The following is a 21,691-nucleotide window of genomic DNA, read 5'->3' as shown; positions in this document are numbered from 1 at the left end:
ATAAACACATTTGTAAACTAAAAAGTATAATTACTTAAATATCTTACGTTCAATTAGTCATACCTAAAACGGAGATGGATGCAAATCCGCCCATTTATAAAGACACACGACTGTGGGCTGTTCTGATCAGCGCTGAGAAAAGTAACATTGCTAACTTTTAACTTGTAAATAAATAAAAATTATTTTTTTTTTTTTAACTTGCGTTGAATTTCACAGTGAAAATGTATAAAAATGGATAGTTGTAATAAAAAAATAAGATTTGTTATAAATAAACACGCCTTCTCTACAAAGCCCCGCCTTACAAAGACCCGTCAGCCAATCCGATGTCAGGCTCAAGATGATTGACAGGCAAGGTAAAACTAAGCCCCGCCCATTATGAAACGACGCGTTCCATGCAAATTTTCTTTCTTCTCAAACGATTTCGTTTCTGTCCTTCAGGACTAAACTCATGGCCAAAAATGCGGTCTAGATAGACAGCACACTTGTATTTGAGACACGGCCTCATTTACATTCATCAGATCAGTCCACTCGCTAATGCTGGAGGAACTACAGCTCTTAAAAATCATTTTTACAGCTTTATGCCCATCTGACACGAGCAGATCAGACTTCAGCGCTCATATGTGGAGTTTGTTTGGGATTCTGGAGTGATTTGAGCTGAAGTTTGAGCTGCTTGTGTTTTTACAGGAGCTAATGTTAGCCTGTTAGCTCTCTTAATCTGTGTTTATAAACCTGATCAAGTCAAGATGAAGATCACTGTGGATTTCGAGGAATGTCTCAAGGATTCTCCCAGATTCAGGTGAGAAAGACGCTCAACTTAAGCTCATTTAATATGGATGTGTTTGTTTTGGAGTTGAAAGTGCTGTGCATTTGGGAATTTTAGATTTAAACGATACAATGTAACATGAACGTGCACTTAAAGGGCGAATGTATTGATTTGGATGCTCATTGGTGATATTTTATGCTGTCGGCTATTGATTTTGATCTTGCATGACATTGTTTTTATAATGGGTTGGGTTTGTGTTTATCTAAACTATTTTGATTTTCACATTTACATGAATGACAACCTTTACACAACGTACTAGATGATATTGGACTGTAATACCAAACATCTTAATCATGAATTTATTCATAGCATGATATTTACATATTTTCATAATGAAATGTTTATAAACACGCACACACACACACACACACACACGTATATATATATATATATGTGTATATATATGTAAATATATGTGTGTATATATATATATATATATATATATATATATATATATATATATATATATATATATATATATATATATTAGTATGTATGTGTGTGTGTTTATAAACATTTAATTATATGAGATGATAGAAGTGTGTTTCTTTCCATGTAAACAACTTAAACATTTTCCTGATTTATTACCAAATATGATGATTTTTAGCTTTAATTTTGAATTTCTGTTGCATCTGGTTGTAGTGGGTCCTGTCATTGGGTAAAAATGTGGGCTGCTGACTGAAAGATTGTATATTCAAACTACCAAAAAAAAAAAAAAAGGATTAATGACTTATCAGGTTTGGGCCTTTGAGCAAGACGGTTAAAGGGACAGTTCACCAAAAACATAAATAAATAAAAATAGTCCGTTTTGAGAAATATATATATATATATATATATATATATATATATATATTTATTATTATTAATTCACCCTCAATTTGTTCCAAATATATTTCTTTTGTGGAAAACAAAAAGAGATGTTTAGCAGAATGTTTCATGCTGCTCTTTTCTCTTTTCCATACAATGCAAGTGGATGGGGACTGGAGCTGTCAAGGTCTAAAAATGGCAAAGCATACCAAAAACCTGTCATAATTAATAGTTCATGTGACATGTGTACTATTGCAAATATGCTACAAAGCTTTAGAAAGCATAGGCTATAGTACGCAAGTTAAATTTAGCTGTTTTTTTGAGCTTGACAGCCTCAGTCTCCATTCACTTTCATTATATGTAAAACAGCAGTGTGAAGAGATTTAAAAAATCCCTTGTTTTCCACAGAAGTAAAAAAATCATTCTTTAGAAAGACACGAGGGTGAGTAAAACGGAACTGTTATAGAATATATATATATAGCCTAATTTTTACTTCAGGTTATTCCAGAAATACTAAACCTGTATTAAGTGAATTGTAAATGACTGATTAGTAAGCGTCCTTATATCTAGTGTAGCTCGAGTGAATCTCTGTGGAAGAATTATTTATGCTTTCTGCTCCTTCATCTCCCCCTCCGCTCTCATAACAACATCCTCTCAGAAACAAGGAGCAGATGTTCATGGAAAAAGATGGTTAAATTTCTTCATTTTTCAGTCAAACAGACGCCCTGGGTTTAGCTGAGAGGATGTGAAAATGCTGGACGGTTGCACTGAATCATGCTATTTCTTGCGCAAAGTGAAAAAGTACTTCATTAACCACTGAAGTTTACATTTTCTGGAGAAAACATGCTTGGCCGTGTAAAACTCGCTGCTGTGATGCCATAGTGATCATTTCCTCAATCCCTGGCTGAAATGGCTCTATCAGGACTGTTTTCTATAAAGACTGTGATCATGAAGGAAAAAGTTTCCAAAGTTATGAATTATTATAAGACAGTCTGCACCATTTTAATGAGTGCGGTGACTTTTTTTTTTTTTTTGTACTGTAGTGTGCACTTTTCACCTATCTATGATCTGAAGGTTATCTTTCAGCACAGTAGTCATCATTTCACACGCTACAGTTGCAAAGGTTTCCTCCGCAGGCAGATTTTCCGCTGCTATTCATACTAATTTTTCCATTTTCTGTGTTTAACTTGGCGCTGTGAGAGCGATGGATAAAAACGGGCCTTGTGGAACGGCCCTCTTGATGTCTGTTTCCATTTATGTGTTGAGTGCTGGGTTTAAATTAGCTGTTTGATCGGATGATGTTGTTGGTGTTGTTTTGTTTTTAGCAAATGCATTTCACTTCAGCATTTCACTTTTAGCAACTTCTCTCTTCATCTTAGACTCAAACACATTGTGTTGTGCTGTATTATAAAACGGAGAGTTCCGGTCCTTGATTCTGATTGGTTGAGCTGCGTTTGACGCTGTTGTAAATTACTCTACAAACACACACCTTTGTTTACATTTGTGTGTTGCTCGGCAACCACTTTGTTGCAAACTGAGGAACTACATTGTTTGGCAGAAGAATGTTTTTATTAATATCGTTACACTTTATTTGCTCTGTTTTGTTTTGTGAAACCTTGCCACGTATTTGGAATAACCGTTTTATAAAAGCAACAACAAACCCCGTGAAGCCGTGGTTTACATTGCCGTTGAATTTATAACAACTAAGGGGGTTATAAACGGCTTAGCTGTTATAAATTCACTGTAAACCATGGCTTCTTGGGGCTTATTGCTTTAGTAAACCACTGAAGTTATGAAGCAAACTAAATTATTTAATTTAATCTTAAGTTAGATTCCACTTTGATTTTTAAAGAACAAATATAAAGACACATTGTTTTGCTCAGATGTTTGTTTTAGTTAGCTGAAGGCAACAGTTTGTGGTGTTTGTTAAAGGGATAGTTCACCAGAAAATTAAAATTACCCCATGATTTACTCTCCCTCAAGCCGTCCTAGGTGTATATGACTTTCTTATCTCAGACAAATACAATTGGAATTATATATATATATATATATATATATATATAAAATGTCCTGGCTCTTCCCAGCTTTATAATGGCAGTGACTGGTGCTCAAGATTTTGAAGTTCAATAAAGTGCAACCATCCATAATAAAAAGTGCTCCACACGGCTCCAGGGGTTAATTAAGGCCTTCCAAAGTGAATTGATGCCTTTGTGTAAGAAAGATATCCATATTTAAAACTTTATAAACTGTAATCTCTAGCTTCCACTAAACCACATGAAACCAGCATTTTGCTTTTTTATCTTTGTCTTGTTTATGGTTACACTACATGACATGTTTATTAAATTGAATTAAATAGGCCTAAACTTTTTAATTCATGAATTTATTTATTTATTGAAAATAGTATGCTTTTTTTTTTTTTTAAACCACCTGAAATCAACATTTTCCTTTTCATCTTTGTTGATGGTTGCACCACATGACATTTTTATGTAATTAAATATAAACATTTTGATTTAATCAATTTATTGAAAATGTTATGTAAATGGTTTTTAAAACCACGTGAAACCAACATTTTCTTTTTCATCTTTGTCTTGTTTATGGTTGCACCACATGACATTTTCATTAAGTTGAATTATATAAAGGTTTTAATTCATTCATCCATTCATTCATTGAAAATGGTATGTAAATGTTTTTGAAACCAACATTTTCCTTTTCATCTTTTTGTTTATGATTACACCGCATGACATTTTCATTTAATTAAATTATATAAACTTTTTTATTAAACTGAATTAAATAAACTTTTTATTAATTTATTAATCTTTTTTTTTTTTAAACCACATAAAATCAACATTTTCCTTTTCATCTTCGTCTTGGACTCTCTTATTTTTCAGTGTCCCTGTAGTTTTGTTGGTGTTGTGGTGGCTTCTGAATGGCCAGTGGTTTTTGGAGTTCAACTTTGTGCAGATCTCTTTTTTTTTTTTCTTCTTATAGTTGGCAAGGATTCGCCTGCAAAATTCCCTCCATGTCATCTCATTACATGGTGTTACTGGTTTTCTGAGGTTTAGCTCATTGGGAACTCCCCTCCCCCTCTCTTTCATCCCAGATTGTTTCCCAACAATTGCAGGAAGATATTCATAACAGAGGGGCTGACCCAAGCGTCACACACACATCATGCTTCAAATCCACCGCTGCTGCTCCGTCCTGGTCAGGAATTTATCCTGATCTCACCTCGGCCTCTTTTCCCATGAAGACTCATCTCGAGATCTTTCATTACGTCTACCTCCTGGTAGAAAGTTAATTGCGTTTTCATTTTCAAAATTTATGAGGAAGGTGGGTGTGATTCCTCCACTGAATCCAGCTGGATAAACAAATCCCTGTCCACTCTTTAGGAATAGTTCTGCTTTTTATGATCAGCATTGACAAGTAGAGGACTGATGTGGTTTTCTGCTTCTCAGTTGTTTAGGCGTCTGTGTTGCCTCTTGTTCTTTGATGCTGTTTCTTTTGTTAATGTGGTCCCACATCACTGATGAGGTTATCCAGACACCAAACAATGTTTTCATTCCCATGATGCCTATCATAAACATGACAGGTTATATGTATGCCACTTGAATATCAAAAGAAAGAAATTGTACTTTGCATAAAGAAAATTAAGCCTATATTAGGGCCATTGTGTTTTAGCTCATAGAATGGAAGACCATTCATGAACGACTAATTCTTTTATCCCCCCAAAAAAGTTTATTTTTTACTTTGTTTTTATAGTTTTGATTGATTGATATTAGAAGGAAATGTAAAAAAATTATCTAATTAAAAAAAATAAATAAAAATCTATATTTATTCATAGTTTGACCTCTTTATGACAAGGAAATATTAGTTCATGTTTCAAAATGTCATGTGGTATGACCATACAAAAATTTAATTATATTTATGAAATAATATTATTTGATATTTCTAAAAAATATATATATTTCTTAAAAACTGTTTGGAAAATAAACATTTGCTTGTGAAAAGACAGTACACTTACATGCATTCAATGTGTAAGAATAAATGTTATAACTGGCTTCTATGTTTTCTTAGAATATGAATTAAAATGTTAATTAATAGTGTAAATAAATGTATAAATATGAAATTCATGATTCATATTTATCAGATTATGATTTAAAACTATTATTTTCTCCCTATTTCCTCACTTTTAATTCATGTTTGTATCCCTTGCTATGGAAATGTTTCTAAAGTAAAGTAGGTTCAGTTTCTATAGTTCAGTTTGGGACTGTTACTTTAGTGGAAATATTTTCTTATTAATATTTTGGCTTAGAATTAATTTTTATATTTTCAGTTTTTTCATTTTAATTTTGGTTAAAGTTTTAGTAATTTTGTTGTATTTTTGTAATTTGTTAGGTTTTCTTTTGAAAAAAAAAAAGTCTAAATACTATTTATTATTTTTATTTATTATTTTTAATATATTTATTGTAGAAAAATTAGAAATGTTGGCAACTAAAATACAACCAAGTTTTTTTTATATCAAGTAAAAATTGTTTATAGTTTGAAGTCTGTTAAAGATGCAGTATCTATTTTTTATTTATTTATTTATTTTTTTTATTGTACTAATTCCTAAAACACCATGATTGCAGATATTTTGGAAACGTTAACTTATTTACCTGTTTCTCTGAAAAAACAACGCTACAACCAGTTATTCTGCTTTGTAATGTGGGTTCCGTGTCGGAATGTCTGTTTTTGTTTTGGTCCGCGTGACTCCGCCCACTGCCAGTTTAACCAATTGTATTTCAACACCTCGGGTTGCCAGTTGATGGAAACACAGCGTATTGCAACCATGGAAGCCAGTAAACAAACTGTGTCGGAGATCGCAGATTCTATCTAACCTAAAAAACCTCAGCGTCTATCTAAAAAATATCTAAAACCCTGATAAATTAGGTCAACTAACAGTGTAAGGCTCATTGCCATACAATGTCAATTGCACTTGTTGCTGTTGCATGTCTTCAACCTGGCAACCCGCATGAGCATCGAGTCTGAGGAGGGAAAAACAAATCTCTCCAATATTTTTAATTTGGACCGCAGTACCACTTTCAGCCGGTAGCTGTCAATATTACATACTGCACCTTTAAGATTCCTCTTAAGAAGTGCTTGATGCTCACATATAGTCTTTTTGGAGGGATTTGTTGGTGTCCTGACATTCTGTGTGACAGGTCATGCTGGAGGCAGATGTTTGATGTGTTAGCGGGTGTTGTTGAATGTGTTCCTCTTATGACTCACATGCTCTCTGGATCTGCTCCAGCTCTCAGTCTATGAGGCAATGGCCTAGATTTCATTAGCAGCAGTCCACTTCACTACGGTCAGCCCTTTCCCAACCGTCGGCTCCAGCCAGAGCTGTTTTGGGAAAATCTCTGGGACCAAAATAAGGAGCAGACGTTTTGTCAGGAAGATGTGCTTCAGAGTTGTAACTCAGCTGATTAACTATAACTTAATCAGAGCTTTGTATCATAACAAGATATCAGCAGAGTAACCGGAAGAGAGCGGTTTAAAATAGACATGTGTCTTAGGGGGTTTAGTTTAGCTGTGTGGGATAATGAAGAACAGAGGTGACGCTCTTGGGCCGCATGCTTAAAATACAGTGTGGTTTCATCCTAAAACAAACATTTTCCCATTTGTGACCGTGGACCACAAAACCAGTCTTAAGTCGCTGGAGTATATTTGTAGCAATAGCTAAAAATACACTGTATGGGTCAAAATTATAAATTTTTCTTTTATACCAAAAATCATTAGTGTATTAAGTAAAGATCATGTTCCATGAAGATATTTTGTAAATTTCTTACAGTAAATGTATCTTAACTTAATTTTTGATTAGTAATATGCATAGCTAAGAACTTAATTTAGACAACTTTAAAGGCGATTTTCTCAGTATTTAGTTTTTTTTTTGCACCCTCAGATTCCAGATTTTCAAATAGATTTATAATTTAATAAAAATTTACACTTATGACTGGTTTTGTGGTCCAGGGTCACATTTATTAAGTTGTGTGTACTTTGGGCCCTTCAGGAATTTACATTTAGTGGAAGATTTAGTATTAAATGTCCCATCATGACTGTTTCCTGAAATTACCATAAGTGGATTTAAAATGGACTAAACAAACCAAACCTTACTTGGCTTACATGATTATTTATTATTATTATTATTATTGGTAGTAGTAGTATTTTTATAGACCCTAAACTTTTGAATGCTAGTATACATTTGAAGAGTCTATTTGCAAAAACGGATCTCTCCATTGTATTGTTTTATTGTGTTAGTTAGCTGTATTTTTTTTGGGTTGTTATTATTATTTAATCAAAACAACCCAACTGCAGTTTGATTGATATTAATTGGAATGCAGGATTACAAAAATAAAAAGTTATCTGTTTTTGCAAATGAACACTTCACATGTATACTAGCATTCAAAAGTTTAGTCTGTAAAATATTTCGATGTTTTTGAAAGAAGTCTCTTCTGACAACCAAGGCTGCATTTATTTGATAAAAAATACAGTAAAATCAGTTATACTGTGACACATTATTACAATACGTTTTCTATGTGAATATATTGTAAAGTGTAATTTTATTCCTGTGATTAAATCTGAATTTTCAGCATCATTACTCCAGTCTTCAGTGTCGCATGATCCTTCAGAAATCACTCTAATATTCTCCCTTAATCCAAATATAAAAATGGGGTAAATGCACAATTAAATATCCAATAGATAAACTAAATAATATTAAAAAAGGATGTTATCAATATATTGTGTATTCGAACCTATTTGCTAATTTTGTATAAGGATCAGGAGTGTGTTTTATAGAGATGTTTTTCAGTTTGTCTCACGCTTATTCAGAAATTCAGATTAACTCAAACATCCCAGCAATGAAGTCACATGGAAATGTGAAGAGAAAAACAGCTGTTGATGGGAGTGAAACTGCACAGATCATCTCTTCTGCAGTTTTGCTGTGCTCGTGACAAAATAATGTGCAAAAATTGCATTAAACTGTGTTTTTCCTTTTGCTTTTAACCAAATAACCAGCACCTGGTTGTTTTTTTAAACAGATATATATTTAGAGGTCATTTTCTATACTTATGAAGCATTTAATACTTGGTATTAGTGAGGACGTTTTTGCTTATATACTGTACCTTTAAGATTTCTGTATGCAAATGAGCTCTGTTTTGATTGGCTGATCTCTTCATACCAGCATAGTTTAAGGCTATGACGATACAATAATGTATTATAGAATATAACATTTATAGAACTTTTTCCACAATATTACATAGTTTAGATCCTGTTGTTGACATTTTTGATGTTTGCAGTGATTTATATTTCTAACAGTTAATGAAGAAATGGGTTGTCTGAGTAAGTGTGCATTTCCAAACTGAGTTGGTTTGGGTTTGTTTTTGTTGTTTTGAATGTTGAAGCACACAGTAGTGCATGGCACTGTGCTGATCTTCAGTGACTGTGAATGACTGAAATCCTGCTCTGTTCTCAACAGGGCAACCATCGAGGAGGCGGAGGGCGACGTCTGTGAGCTCGAGTCGAAACTAGACAAGGTACGTCGAGAATGCCAAAAGAGAAATGCCAAAATGTAGAGAACATGGCCGATGTTTCCTACAGTAATATGTTTTTACAGCCTTTTACTGTCCTACTTTTGCTATTTTGTTATGTATTAAGTCATATTATAATTAATATTTTATTATAATATACAATTATAATATATAAATAATAACAATTATAAAAAATGTGTATATATTGTTAGTGAAATGTATAGTGAACGTTTTCGTATAGTGTGTAATTTAAATAATGAATTAAATATTTAAAATAGAAAAAATAAACTGTTAAATAATTTATTAATGAATATTTAACTCACATTTTATTGTAATATTATCAATAGCTTTGTAGTAGTGCTGTCAATCGATTAAAAAAATAACAAATTAATCGCACTTGTTTTTCTAAAATTAATTGCGATTAATCGCACCTAACTTTAAAGTTTTAAAAATACTTTTATTTTGCAATAATTTCACATTCAATCTTCAAATAATGTAGAAACAGAATAAAGACATTATATTTGTAATATTTGTTTAATGGCTTCTTTTTTTACGACTGAAGGCGAGTATCACTGATACCAATACTACTGATGTCTCTATATGAGATAATTATTTCCCTAATATTTAACCATTGACTATATGTAATGTTGACTATACTTACTATAATTGAGAGCTATCAATTAGAACATTTATTAGACTTTAAAAAATAACAAATTCTAAATATGACCCATTATAATAAAAGTCATATTTACATATGCCCTTCAGAAAGTAGGAAATATACAGAAATTGAATAAAGTTATCAAACACTAAATTCTAAATTAAATAGGCTATAGATGAATCCTTAAAGCTACAAAAGCAATTGATTTCTTCTTTTTTTTCTCTTTTGTTCTTTGATAAACAGACATCACAGCAGCTGGTTTATTAGCTTATCTGGCTGCTATTACTTTAAGAGCTGCCGCTGCTGAACGTGACGTGGATCTGACGCACTTGTAGTTTCATTCACGCTTTAATATGAAATGATACAGGCTACAGCGTGCTGCCATATTTGTGCGTGCAATTGAAGAGCATGCACTACGAGCAAAGTATAATGGCTGACAGGACAGAAAGATTTGTTTTTACTGACTTGTGTTCATAATCATAAAGAAGACCTTTGTCTCAATCTATGCATTATTTTAGTGATTCTCATTTAGTACTTAAATCTACAACATTTAAAAAAAAACATAAAATATTAGATCAAGTAAGCACAGAATCAACTTTGCTGCTGATCGCGATCAGAGATCAAAGATCAGACAAATTTGCACGTGCCTCTTGAAAAGCGAATGTTTTGGAAAGTGCTAAGTCATGTTTTTGTGCCATCTAGTGGTTTAGATGAAAATAATATCAAAGGCGCCTTTTACCCCGGGGAGCCTTTAGCCCCATTGTACCCTATTCCTATTTAGAAAAATGAGTTATTTTTAAAAGACCTTCAAAATGATATATGATTTGTTGGAATCAGACGAAAAATGACTGAGCTAAACCTGTTTTAAGTTGAGAAAATCAGCAAAGTAAATTTAGAGAAAAACTGATTTAAAGTTTTCTGAAGGTTCAAAGCTAAATCACCCAGCAACATTATATTGTTTCCCTCCACTTCTTTTCTTAATAATCATAATAATAAACTATTTTTCTTGTTATAAATAAGAACAGATGCCAAAAAGCAACAAATATAAGAAAGAAAAGTGTATAGTGTATTACTTTTTTTTTTAAAAATTGTATTTACATCTAAACAAAAGCATTCAAGAAAAACAAATAGGTCTACTAAACTGCAGAAACCACTTAAGTGTGTTCATTACAAATAAATTGATAATTAAAACTACAAAAGCAGTTCAATCAAGCAGTGAGTGATTCCCTCTTTTCTTTTATTGTTTAATTAACATTGAGACAGACAACCTATATAGTGTAATGCACAGATCTAATATAATGTTACACATCCAATGTTTTTCCCCAAAAGTTCACTTAAGATATAGCAGATTATGTTTGCATGAATATTTAAATATATTTAGCCTACTGTAAATCTGTGTATATGTGTATTGGGATAGTGTTGTCAGAAGCGAGCGGAGAAAAGGTTCTCCTCTCAGAAAACATACAAATAAAGATACTTTTAGATGTTTAATTACTATTTGGAGCATTGGAATCGCTAGACGAGGGCTTAATGAACTCATTTTTGTGAAAACCTCAAATTCGACCAAATTGATATTTTTCACTTTTTTTTTTTGCCTGTAGCTCAAAATTAGCACATGTGCATTCCGACTCATTTTTGCCAGCATGGGTTACATTTGTATTACCATGTAATATCATCTCTGTACGTATTTGCCATATGGACATCACCTTGACCAAACATTTTGAGCTTGACGTCAGCAGGACTCTTGCTGACACGAACAAAAGCTGATGATCATGATAATCCAGCATGATCTGTATCTGTTCAGATCATCTCAAAATGCCCAAATATCAACCTAATACATGTTCAGACCTCAGGAAAGAAGCAGCAACATCTCACTATAGTCTTAGTTTGATCTGAGCTCTTTCCTGTTGTAGTCCCTATCGAGTGCTGTAAAAACAGCAGCTCTCGGAGCGAGAGGGAGTGATGGAGCGGCTCATTGTTGGGTCAGATTGCAGACCCACCCAGCGTCATTTGGCCGAGTGACTCAGGCCGCTCACTTCCTCCTCGCACTGAGGAAGGATATGAGATCTTAAGGAGGAGCTGCTGCAGCTTTTAGAAATCAACACAAAAAGATGTGATAATTGAGCATCCACATTAACATCATACATCAGCAAACCTGGAAACACTTGATGTTAATGTAGATGCTCAATTATTACACATCTCACACTGTGCACATTTACAAATTTGTGCTGATTTCTAAGAAACGCTGCAGCAGCTCCTCCTTAAGGTCATTTTCTAAAGTCTTGTTGATTTAAACATCTATGTGAACAAATTATATACAGTAACAAAAAAGAACAATGTATTAAAATTGTGTTTGTTGCAATGTCTTTATAGTGTCAAAAATACATTAATTGCATTTTAGTAAATTATAGCGTCATTTTGATGCAAAAAATAAAATAGTCCATAATGAAAATGTCAGACTTTATCTTTTAACCTAATAGTTTAGTTTAATTTAATTTAGTTTATTTATCATTGCTAATATTTTTATTCACTAGCAAAAAAAAAAAAAAAAAAAAGTACAAAAAATAAAGTACCAACCTAAGCAAGACTTTGGAACCCTTATTTTTGTTTTTTGACCACTAACAAAAAGTACCAAAAAGAAACTACTGCTTTTGTTTGTTTTTTGTTTTTCTTTTGTTTTGTATGGTTAGTTTTCTTTTGTTTTGTTTTGGTGTTTATTTATTATTATTATTATTATTTTTTTTTTTTTTTTGTCTATTTTTTTTAATGTTGTTTTGTTTTGGTTGGTTGGTTTTTTCTTTTCTTTTCTTTCGACCAGTAAAGTACCAACCTTTTCAAAGCAGTCAGACTTTATTTTATAGCCTGATATTGTGTAGTTTTTGTTTTTATGTATTTTTTTTATTTTTGCATCCTAGAATTAAACTGCTGGCTTAGTCTGGCCAGAGGAGAATGACACACTATTTCCCTGTTTAATACTGCTTTGACACAATCTGCATTGTGAAAAAAAGCGCTATATAAATAATGTTGACTTTGTTTTGTGTTGTTTTTTTATTGTTTTTTTTTTTTTTGATATAGCAACAAGCAATCAGACGTAATATAATCTTTAACCAAATATTTTCATTTTGTTTTGTTTTTTCTTTTGATTTTTGTTTTGTTGTTTCATTGTGTTTTTGTCTTGTCTTTTGTTTTGTTATGACTAAAATAGTACCAACCACTTTTCTAAGCAATCAAACTTTATTTTATAACCTGTTGTTTTTTTTTTTGTTTTTTTTTATTATTATTGCGTTTTTTTTTTTGGTTTGTTTTGACACACCAATTACCTAAGTCAGACTGTATTTTTACCCTACAATTTTTTTTTTTTTTTTTTTTTTTTTTTTTTTTGACCACTAACAAAAAAGTGCAAAAATACACAAACCACTTTTCTAAGCAGTCAGACTTGTGAGTTTTGCCTGACAGATAACAAGCGAAAACAAAATGCCACAGATTTATACATTTGTATATTTATATACTTTAAATGTATACTTTATTCATTTATGTTTACAGTATATTTATACATCTATGTACTGTGTATTGTGTTTAGCTGGTGAAACTATGCATTGGGATGATAGATGCTGGAAAGGCATACAACACGGCCAACAGGCAGTTTGTGAACGGGATTCGGGAACTGGCGCAGCAGTCTACCAAAGATGATGTTATCGAGGTGAGTGCAGATGATTAATATAATAACCAATCACCTCCTATTAGCCCGAGGCTTTCAGAATCACAAACATATTGAGCTAGCCGTATGAAAGCGTCCCTGGAGCGAAAATTAGTCCAGTTTGTTTGGCTTGCTGTAGTATGGTGTGCCAATTTAAAGACTGCTGTTTATTTAGTGATCGTTTGAAAGCATGCTTGGTTTGTGTTCACACAGAAATATTGGCTACATACCAGCATTCCTAGTCTTTGCATTTACTTTCCTGCTTCTTTGAAATATCTCCATTGTGTACGCTTCATTGTGCTATGAAAATATACCAGTGTATTTCCTCATATAGGCATCTGGTGCAGGTAAATGCTAGTGTTCCCAAACCTATTTTGCTTTTACTACCTTCACAGTTCCATCAGTAAGAAACCCTTCATCAACACCAAACCTGAAATGTGTTCCAAATAACATCCTGGACATGTTTTAACATTACTTTGTTTTCTCTACTTAAAAATAACCAAATGTTATTGCGTTCAGAGTCAATATTTTTATTTTAATGCTTTTACAATCCTATTTTCTGTTCTTTAAAGTTTCTTTTTGTAGGTTTACCAACTATAATGTGAAAAATATATGTATTAATGGGAAAATTAACAATATATTATTAATAATTTTTTTTAAATGAACCATTACACTATGGTAGTATTTGTTGAACTCGCTGAAAGTATTTATACTGACTAAAAATGCATTCATTGTATTACAGTAAAATAATTTATTTACTTTTTGAAGTTGTAAAACAATATATAAAAAGTCAAAAACTTATAGAGAAAATAAGGTATATGGTGAAAATGTCAGACTTCAATTATTAAAGCTGCAGTCCTTAACTTTTTTTTGGTTAAAAATGATCCGAAATCAATATTTGAGCAAGTACATAACCAGCGAGTGTTCAAAACTATCACCTTACTTTAGCCCGATTCACAATGGTTAGCTTATAATAATGTTTTCTAATTTGAGTGGTATGGGTAGGTTTTCGTGGGAAATTCGAGCACGGCACTGCGTCATTACATCACGTCTGTAAACATAAAGAAGTTTTCCAGGCTAGTAGGCTATCGTGTGTGAGGATCCTGCAGGTGACGGATCGTTTATAGCCTTTTCTCACAGCAGCTAGAATAATTAAATGTATCATTTTGATGGCGGATTGTGATCCAGAAAGGATTATGTGTTTATGAAATCCTTTTATTAAATTATATTCCAGTTTTAAATGTGCTTCTGATTACAGATAGCCTTATTACACAAGATTTATATTTTAAAGAAAACCAGTTCGAAGGGAGCATAGTTTGCTTTTTGGGTTAAAATAATTTATTAATATGAAATTCGAATGGCATGACAATTAGAGATTAGACTGTACAGAAATTGAAATCTACACGCTAAAACACACTATACTCATAGTCACGCAATGCTGATGTTTTGAGAAATAAGTATAACAATAATAATACTTTGCACGGTTTGATGTGATATGAGCTAACCGATCTTTATATTTAATCACCATTGGTAGCGCTATTTATTGTAATGCTGTTTTCTTCAGTTGGTCAGAACAAAAGTGGCAGACTTGTTACTTACTTATTCAGATGGCAATATATGGTGAAAATTCTTATTTAGGTCATATATTCCAAGACATAGACTAGAATCTGTGATTCCTGAGTACAGTATCCACACCGGTGCGGACCGACTGCCACACATTCACCTCAAAACATTAGATTCATCCGCGCTGGAGCCGTGCCGGGGCACAACCCCACACAAGCGAGATAATTCCGCAAAAAGCTGCAATTCCACATTTTCAAACAGAGATGGCGACAAAGAGGCAAAACTTACGGACTGCAGCTTTAAGCTTTTAAGTTTTGTTTTGTTTAGTTTTGTTTTATGGTCAAATGGGACTTTTTTGGAGAGTTTAATTTTGGTATTTTCTGCGTTTGTGATAAATAACCATACTTTTTTTCTGTCTTGTAATCTGTAGCATTGACTCTTTGCTGACCTTTGTAATGTTCTCTGATTTCTTCACAGTCCAGTCTGAACACGTTTGCAGAGAATCTTCAAGAGATGATCAACTATCACACAGTAAGAAAATCTGGGCAAAAAGCTTTTGCCGTATTGCGTTATTGCCTATGACTTCTCCTTTTTCTCCCCTTTTTTAATAAAAAAAAAAAAAGGAAAAGCTTAAATGTGCTGAGGTGTTGAAAATGTTGACTTCAGGAGAAATGACCGCATTTATATCTTACGCAATGAACAATTTCCCTCTTTCCTCTCTAGTCATTACCATTTACCATAAACTTTAACGGATATTGTCCTCAAGCTGAAATTGACCTTAGAAAAGGACAGTTTATGATAATTCATGCAATAGCGCCCCTTGTGGCGGCACTGGGAAGTGATTTTAATTTCAACTACTGTACATGTGAAATCAAACTTGCTTGGCTACGAATTGAGATTGACTTCATGTTCTAGTGTAGAGTGTGTTCTTGGTCTTTTTTAAAATTCCTGTAATATAAAGGATGATTCTGTGGCCCTCACGCCTCAACAGTGCTGCTGTGTTTTAAACTGGAGCTCCATGAGTCAGTGTTTAAGTCTGTGGTGAGATCAGCTGACTTGTGGTTAAAGTCCTCATGAGCAAGAACTAAGCACATGATCTTTAAAGCACAAAAGCGTCTTGACTGTTTCATCCAACACACACTTGATGGAACTTTTCTGGCCCAAAATGTCTAAAAACAGTTTATGCTTTGAAAGCTTGAATGTGTCAAAATCATGCAGTAAAATTAGCGTTGTAGTCAAGACCACCTAAACCGAGACCACATTTACTGCCTGATAATTAAATGTCTTATATTTAATCAATAAATACAGTTAGAATAATAATGAGACACCATATAGAGCTGTTACTACAAACAACAATCTTCATCTTTGCATTGAAGAGGTGGCATTTGAATAGGTACTATTACCACTACATAAATATTGCTCAGATTTGTTTAGAAAATATCATTTTGAATATAGAAATATGGGAAAATAAAATGATATTTTTAAATATGAAATTAAAATCTGTCTGTCTGTCTGTGTGTGTGTATGTATATTTATGTATGTGTATATGTTTATTTTTATGCGAAACATTAGAAAAACAACAAAATAAGTTTGTAATGCATTACAGTAATGAGAACTTAAAAAGAAAATATGGTGAATTGTTATTAAAATAATGTCAGGCTTAATTTTATTTATTTATTTTACAGATTTTATTCGACCAAGCACAACGATCAATCAAATCACAACTGCAGACATTCATTCGAGAGTGAGTATCATAACGTTACATGTTGTTTTGTCAATTTACATGATTCTGATCTCTTAATTATTAAATAAAATTTTTTTTTTGCTAGTGAATAAATTAATACAATTTAACATTTTATATTAGCAGTTGATAGAGTTTTTAAATGCTACCAATTTAATGCTAATATGTATTTTAAATTATGCGTTAAATGTTTTCATGTCGTGTGGCCAATATATCATTTTTTTTAAGATTTAAATTTGGCATTTTTAAATTTTTTATTTGTTTTACTTTTTATTAGAATAGGACAGTGTAGCAATGACAGGAAGGGAAGTGGGAGAGAGAGATCAGGAAACGTCCTTGAGTCGTGATTCGAACTCGGGACACCCGTAGAGCAGCGGCATTATATGACGGCGCACCCACCCACAAAGCTATCGGCACCGACAACGTGCATTTTCTATAAAGTTTCAGCACCGAAACAAGCTGCCAAACCGATTTTTATCTGTTTATCAAAAGACTCCATACACAAAGCCATTTGTCTCATCTCAGCTAAAGCCAGAGTTTATAATGGCACGGTTTCAGCAACTGTTGAGTGCACATTTAAGGAATGGTATTGCTGTGTGCAGGGACCTTCGGAAATTTAAAGAAGCTAAGAAACAGTTTGACAAAGTGAGCGAGGAGAAAGAAGCAGCCCTGTCCAAAAATGCCCAGGCGCCTCGAAACAAACAACACGAGGTGGAGGAGGCCACCAACATCCTCAACGCCACGCGCAAGTGCTTCCGCCACATCGTCCTGGACTACGTCCTTCAGGTAAGAGCGCTCAAACCCCTCTGCAGGGACTCAGGGTTAACCTTTGTACTCAGACAACCTTTGTACAGATTCCTGTGTCGTTACATCACAGTCACAAGACACATGCTAATGATATAGATTTATTGGAATTAATATTGCGTTCATGGTTGTTTGCAAGAGAAAGAAGGGATGTTTTGAAAGAGAAAGAAACTTAATCAGTTCTTGTCACACAATACTTGTGTCCTCTCAATGCACTTCCTGTGTTCTGTAGTGACCGCACATGCTCAGTTTAAACAATTCCCCTTAGCGAGGTCAGTCTAGCGGCTATAATTCAAACGACTTGAACGTTATTACCATAGGTTGACCTTTCTCTCAAAATGATGTGTAACAGCTCTGCTAAATCTCTCCAGTGAGTCAGTACTCGGTGAGTGTTTAATGTGTGGTTTACAGGTGCTCAGTGAGCAGTGTATTGTGCCCCCTGGTGGCTCAAAGAAAGAACTGCTTATTTCCAGTCAATTGTGAAAGAATAAAGGATGTGCTTTTAGGAGTTCAGGAAGCAGATGTGTTAGATTTGATAATAGGCTGTGATTATTGAAGCATTAGTGGTCAATTTGCCAGTGTTCACGTTTACTCAGTTTGTTTGTTTTTTTGTTATGGCATATTATTTTTTGGTTTGCATTATTTTACTATGACCAAAATTGCATAGAATTGTAGTCAGAAAAACATTTTTGTTTAGAATGTGTAAAAACAAATCAAATTTATAAAACTGCATAAACATGTATGGACATTAAAGATATATCCCAAGTGTGTGCACTGGTATACATGGCATGCATAATATCATTTATGTCTTTGTTGCTGCTGACAAAGTAAAATGGAAGGGAAAAAAAGAGGAATTTTCTTGACGAGATTAACTTTCCCTGCTGGGAAAATCCCCAAATGAATGGTGACCTTATGGACTTATTGTTTTACTTTTGAAACTTGATCTCAGTAAAAAGTACCTGTTCTTTTAAGCAAGGAATTTATTTATTTATTTATTTATTTATTTTCAGATTAATGTGCTGCAGTCCAAGAGACGATCAGAAATCCTCAAATCGGTAAAATATTCTTATTCATTATTTGTAATTAAGACTTAAAGGGATAGTTCACCCAAAAATTAAAGTGCTGTCATTAATTACTCACACTCGTTTCGTTCCAAACCCGTAAGACCTTCTTTCATCTTCCAAACACAAATTAAGATTTTTTTTTTTATGAAATCCAAGAGCTTTCTGACCCTCCATAGAGAGCAATGCAACTGAAATGTGCCCAGATCCAGAAACGTAGCAAGGACATCGTTAAAACAGTCCATGTGACATCAGTGGTTCAATTTTAATAAATTTACGAAGCAACGAGAATACTTCTTGTGCGCAAAGAAAACAAAAACAACGACTTTATTCAACAATTCCTTTCCTACAAATCATGTGTTCTGCCGTTATCGAGAGTACCACGACGCATGCGTGTTCGTCAGCAGCATCACAGCGTGCCAAAATGACGCTAGGGTGACGCGGAGGAGAATTGTTGAATAAAGTCGTTATTTTTGGTTTCTTTGCACACACAAAGTATTCTCGTAGCTTTGTAAAATTATGGTTGAACCACTGATGTCACATGGACTGTTTTAACGATGCGTTTCTGGGTCTGGGTGAGAGAACTCTCAGATTTCATCAAAAATATCTTAACTTGTGTTCTGAAGATGAACGAAGGTCTTATGGGTTTGGAACGACATGAGGGTGAGTAATTAATGACAGAATTTTCATATTTGGGTGAGCTATCCCTTTAAGATTTATAGTCTCATGTTAGAGTTGTGTTGTTAAACCTGTCGTCTGTTGTACAGATGCTGTCCTTCATGTACGCCCACCTGACATTCTTCCATCAAGGTTATGATCTGTTCAGTGAACTACAACCCCTCATGAAACAACTGACCGGACAGGTACATCATATCTATCTCTCTGTGTGAGTCTGTCTCTCTGTCTGTCTAATATACAATCTACTTGTTTGTCTGTCATGCAGTCTGTCTATTTATCTCTGTGTGTCTGTCTGTTGCACAACTTATCAGTCTGTCATATGATCTGTCTGTGTATCATACGATCAGTCTTTTTATCCGTCTTGACTCTCTGTCTGTCTGTCTCTGTCTATAGTACAGTCTGTCTGGCAAATGATCAGTCTGTCTATCGTACAGTCTGTCTGTCTATCTTGCAGACAGTCAATTTGCCTGTTGTACAGTCTATTGTACAATCTGTTGTAGTCTGTCATATGTGTCTGTCTGTCGTACGATTTGTCTGCCGTTCGATCTATCTCTCTGTCATACGATCTGTTTATTTTACGATCTATCTGTCTATCATACGATCTGTCTGTCGTACGATCTCTCTGGCATACGATCTGTCTGTTGTACGATCTATCCGTCTATCATACGATCTGTCTGCTGTACGATCTATCTCTCTGGCATACGATCTGTCTGCTGTACGATCTATCTCTCTGGCATACGATCTGTCTGCTGTACGATCTATCTCTCTGGCATACGATCTGTCTATTGTACGATCTATCTGTCTATCATACGTTCTGTCTATTGTACGATCTATCTCTCTGTCATACGATCTGTTTATTGTACGATCTAGTTGTCTATCGTACGGTCTGTGTGTCGTAGGATATATCTCTGTCATAGCATCTGTCTATTGTACGATCGATCCGTCTGTCGTACGATTTACCTCTCTGTCATACGATCTGTCTACTGTACGATCGATCTGTCTACTGTACGATCGATCTGTATTGTACGATCGATCTGTCTATCATAAGATCTATCTGTCGTACGATCTATCTCTCTGTCATACAATCTGTCTGTTGTACGATCTATCTGACTATCGTACAATTTGTCTGCCATTCGATCTATCTCTCTGTCATACGATCTGTCTGTCGTACGATCTATCCGTCTATCATACGATCTGTCTGCTGTACGATCTATCTCTCTGGCATACGATCTGTCTGTTGTACGATCTCTCTGTCTATTATACGTTCTGTCTATTGTACGATCTCTCTGTCATACGATCTGTCTATTGTACGATCTATCTCTCTGTCATACAATCTGTCTATTGTATGATCTATCTCTCTGGCATACGATCTGTCTATTGTACGATCGATCTGTCTATTGTACGATCGATCTGTCTATTGTACGATCGATCTGTCTATCATAAGATCTGTCTGCCGTACGATCTATCTCTCTGTCATACGATCTGTTTATTGTACGATCTAGTTGTCTATCGTACGATCTGTGTGTCGTAGGATATATCTCTGTCATAGCATCTGTCTATTGTACGATCGATCCGTCTGTCGTACGATTTACCTCTCTGTCATACGATCTGTCTACTGTATGATCTATCTCTCTGTCGTACGATCTATCTCTCTGTCATACGATCTGTCTACTGTATGATATATCTCTCTGTCGTACGATCTATCTCTCTGTCATACGATCTGTCTACTGTATGATATATCTCTCTGTCGTACGATCTATCTCTCTGTCATACGATCTGTCTGTCGTACGTTCTATCTATATGTCGTACGATCTTGTCTGTCCGTCTAAATTCAGATCTATCTATCTGTATTTGCACTGATACCAATAATACTGCATTCATTCATATTAAGCATGTGCCAATAGATCACATGGTGCTCATGTAATTTCTGTCTCTACCTAAAAGTGAAAGCTTGATTTCTGCACCCAACCAGCGTTTTCATTTTCACCCTGGAGAGCTGATGGACACGTGAATCCTTGTTTCCTGTGGGCAGGAATGTGATGGGATTCTTGAGTCATGTGATTGGCCGCTGCTTACACAGGCCTTGCACTGGAAACAGGAAGTTAAATTGGGTGATTTAAAGGGTATTCCCTGTCTGGGAGTTAAATTGAGTGTGTTTGAGACAGCTTAGTTCAGAGTGGACGTGAAATATACCGCACAGGGTTATCAGGATTTGTTATCTGCTGTCATTATGAAGCTCAAGAGAGTGGAGCGATTATGTCGAGAGTTTTGGAGGAGCTGCTCACAGGTCTGTGCTT

At 34.2% G+C, this 21,691-nt stretch overlaps 1 protein-coding gene across 3 annotated transcripts in view; it reads left to right on the top strand.

Annotated features, from left to right (window-relative positions):
- Positions 1 to 318: 318 nt before the first annotated feature.
- LOC131530589 (arf-GAP with coiled-coil, ANK repeat and PH domain-containing protein 2-like) overlaps positions 319 to 21,691 on the top strand; it is a 46,563-nt gene continuing 25,190 nt past the window's right edge. The window contains exons 1-8 of one of the 3 annotated variants that reach the window (XM_058760943.1): positions 319 to 796; positions 9,141 to 9,198; positions 13,431 to 13,550; positions 15,588 to 15,641; positions 16,796 to 16,854; positions 17,454 to 17,637; positions 18,666 to 18,710; positions 19,484 to 19,579. In XM_058760943.1, the coding sequence (XP_058616926.1) occupies positions 744 to 796; positions 9,141 to 9,198; positions 13,431 to 13,550; positions 15,588 to 15,641; positions 16,796 to 16,854; positions 17,454 to 17,637; positions 18,666 to 18,710; positions 19,484 to 19,579 (669 nt within the window). In that variant the 5' untranslated portion in view covers positions 319 to 743. The remainder of the gene's footprint in view (positions 797 to 9,140; positions 9,199 to 13,430; positions 13,551 to 15,587; positions 15,642 to 16,795; positions 16,855 to 17,453; positions 17,638 to 18,665; positions 18,711 to 19,483; positions 19,580 to 21,691) is intronic. The other 2 variants (XM_058760942.1, XM_058760944.1) reach the window with 2 other exon arrangements.

Source organism: Onychostoma macrolepis, chromosome 22, assembly GCF_012432095.1.
Source record: "Onychostoma macrolepis isolate SWU-2019 chromosome 22, ASM1243209v1, whole genome shotgun sequence".
Classification (NCBI taxonomy): Eukaryota; Metazoa; Chordata; class Actinopteri; order Cypriniformes; family Cyprinidae; genus Onychostoma; species Onychostoma macrolepis.
The sequence above is the reverse complement of the archived record's forward strand: the minus strand, read 5'-3'. Positions and strand labels throughout refer to the sequence as shown.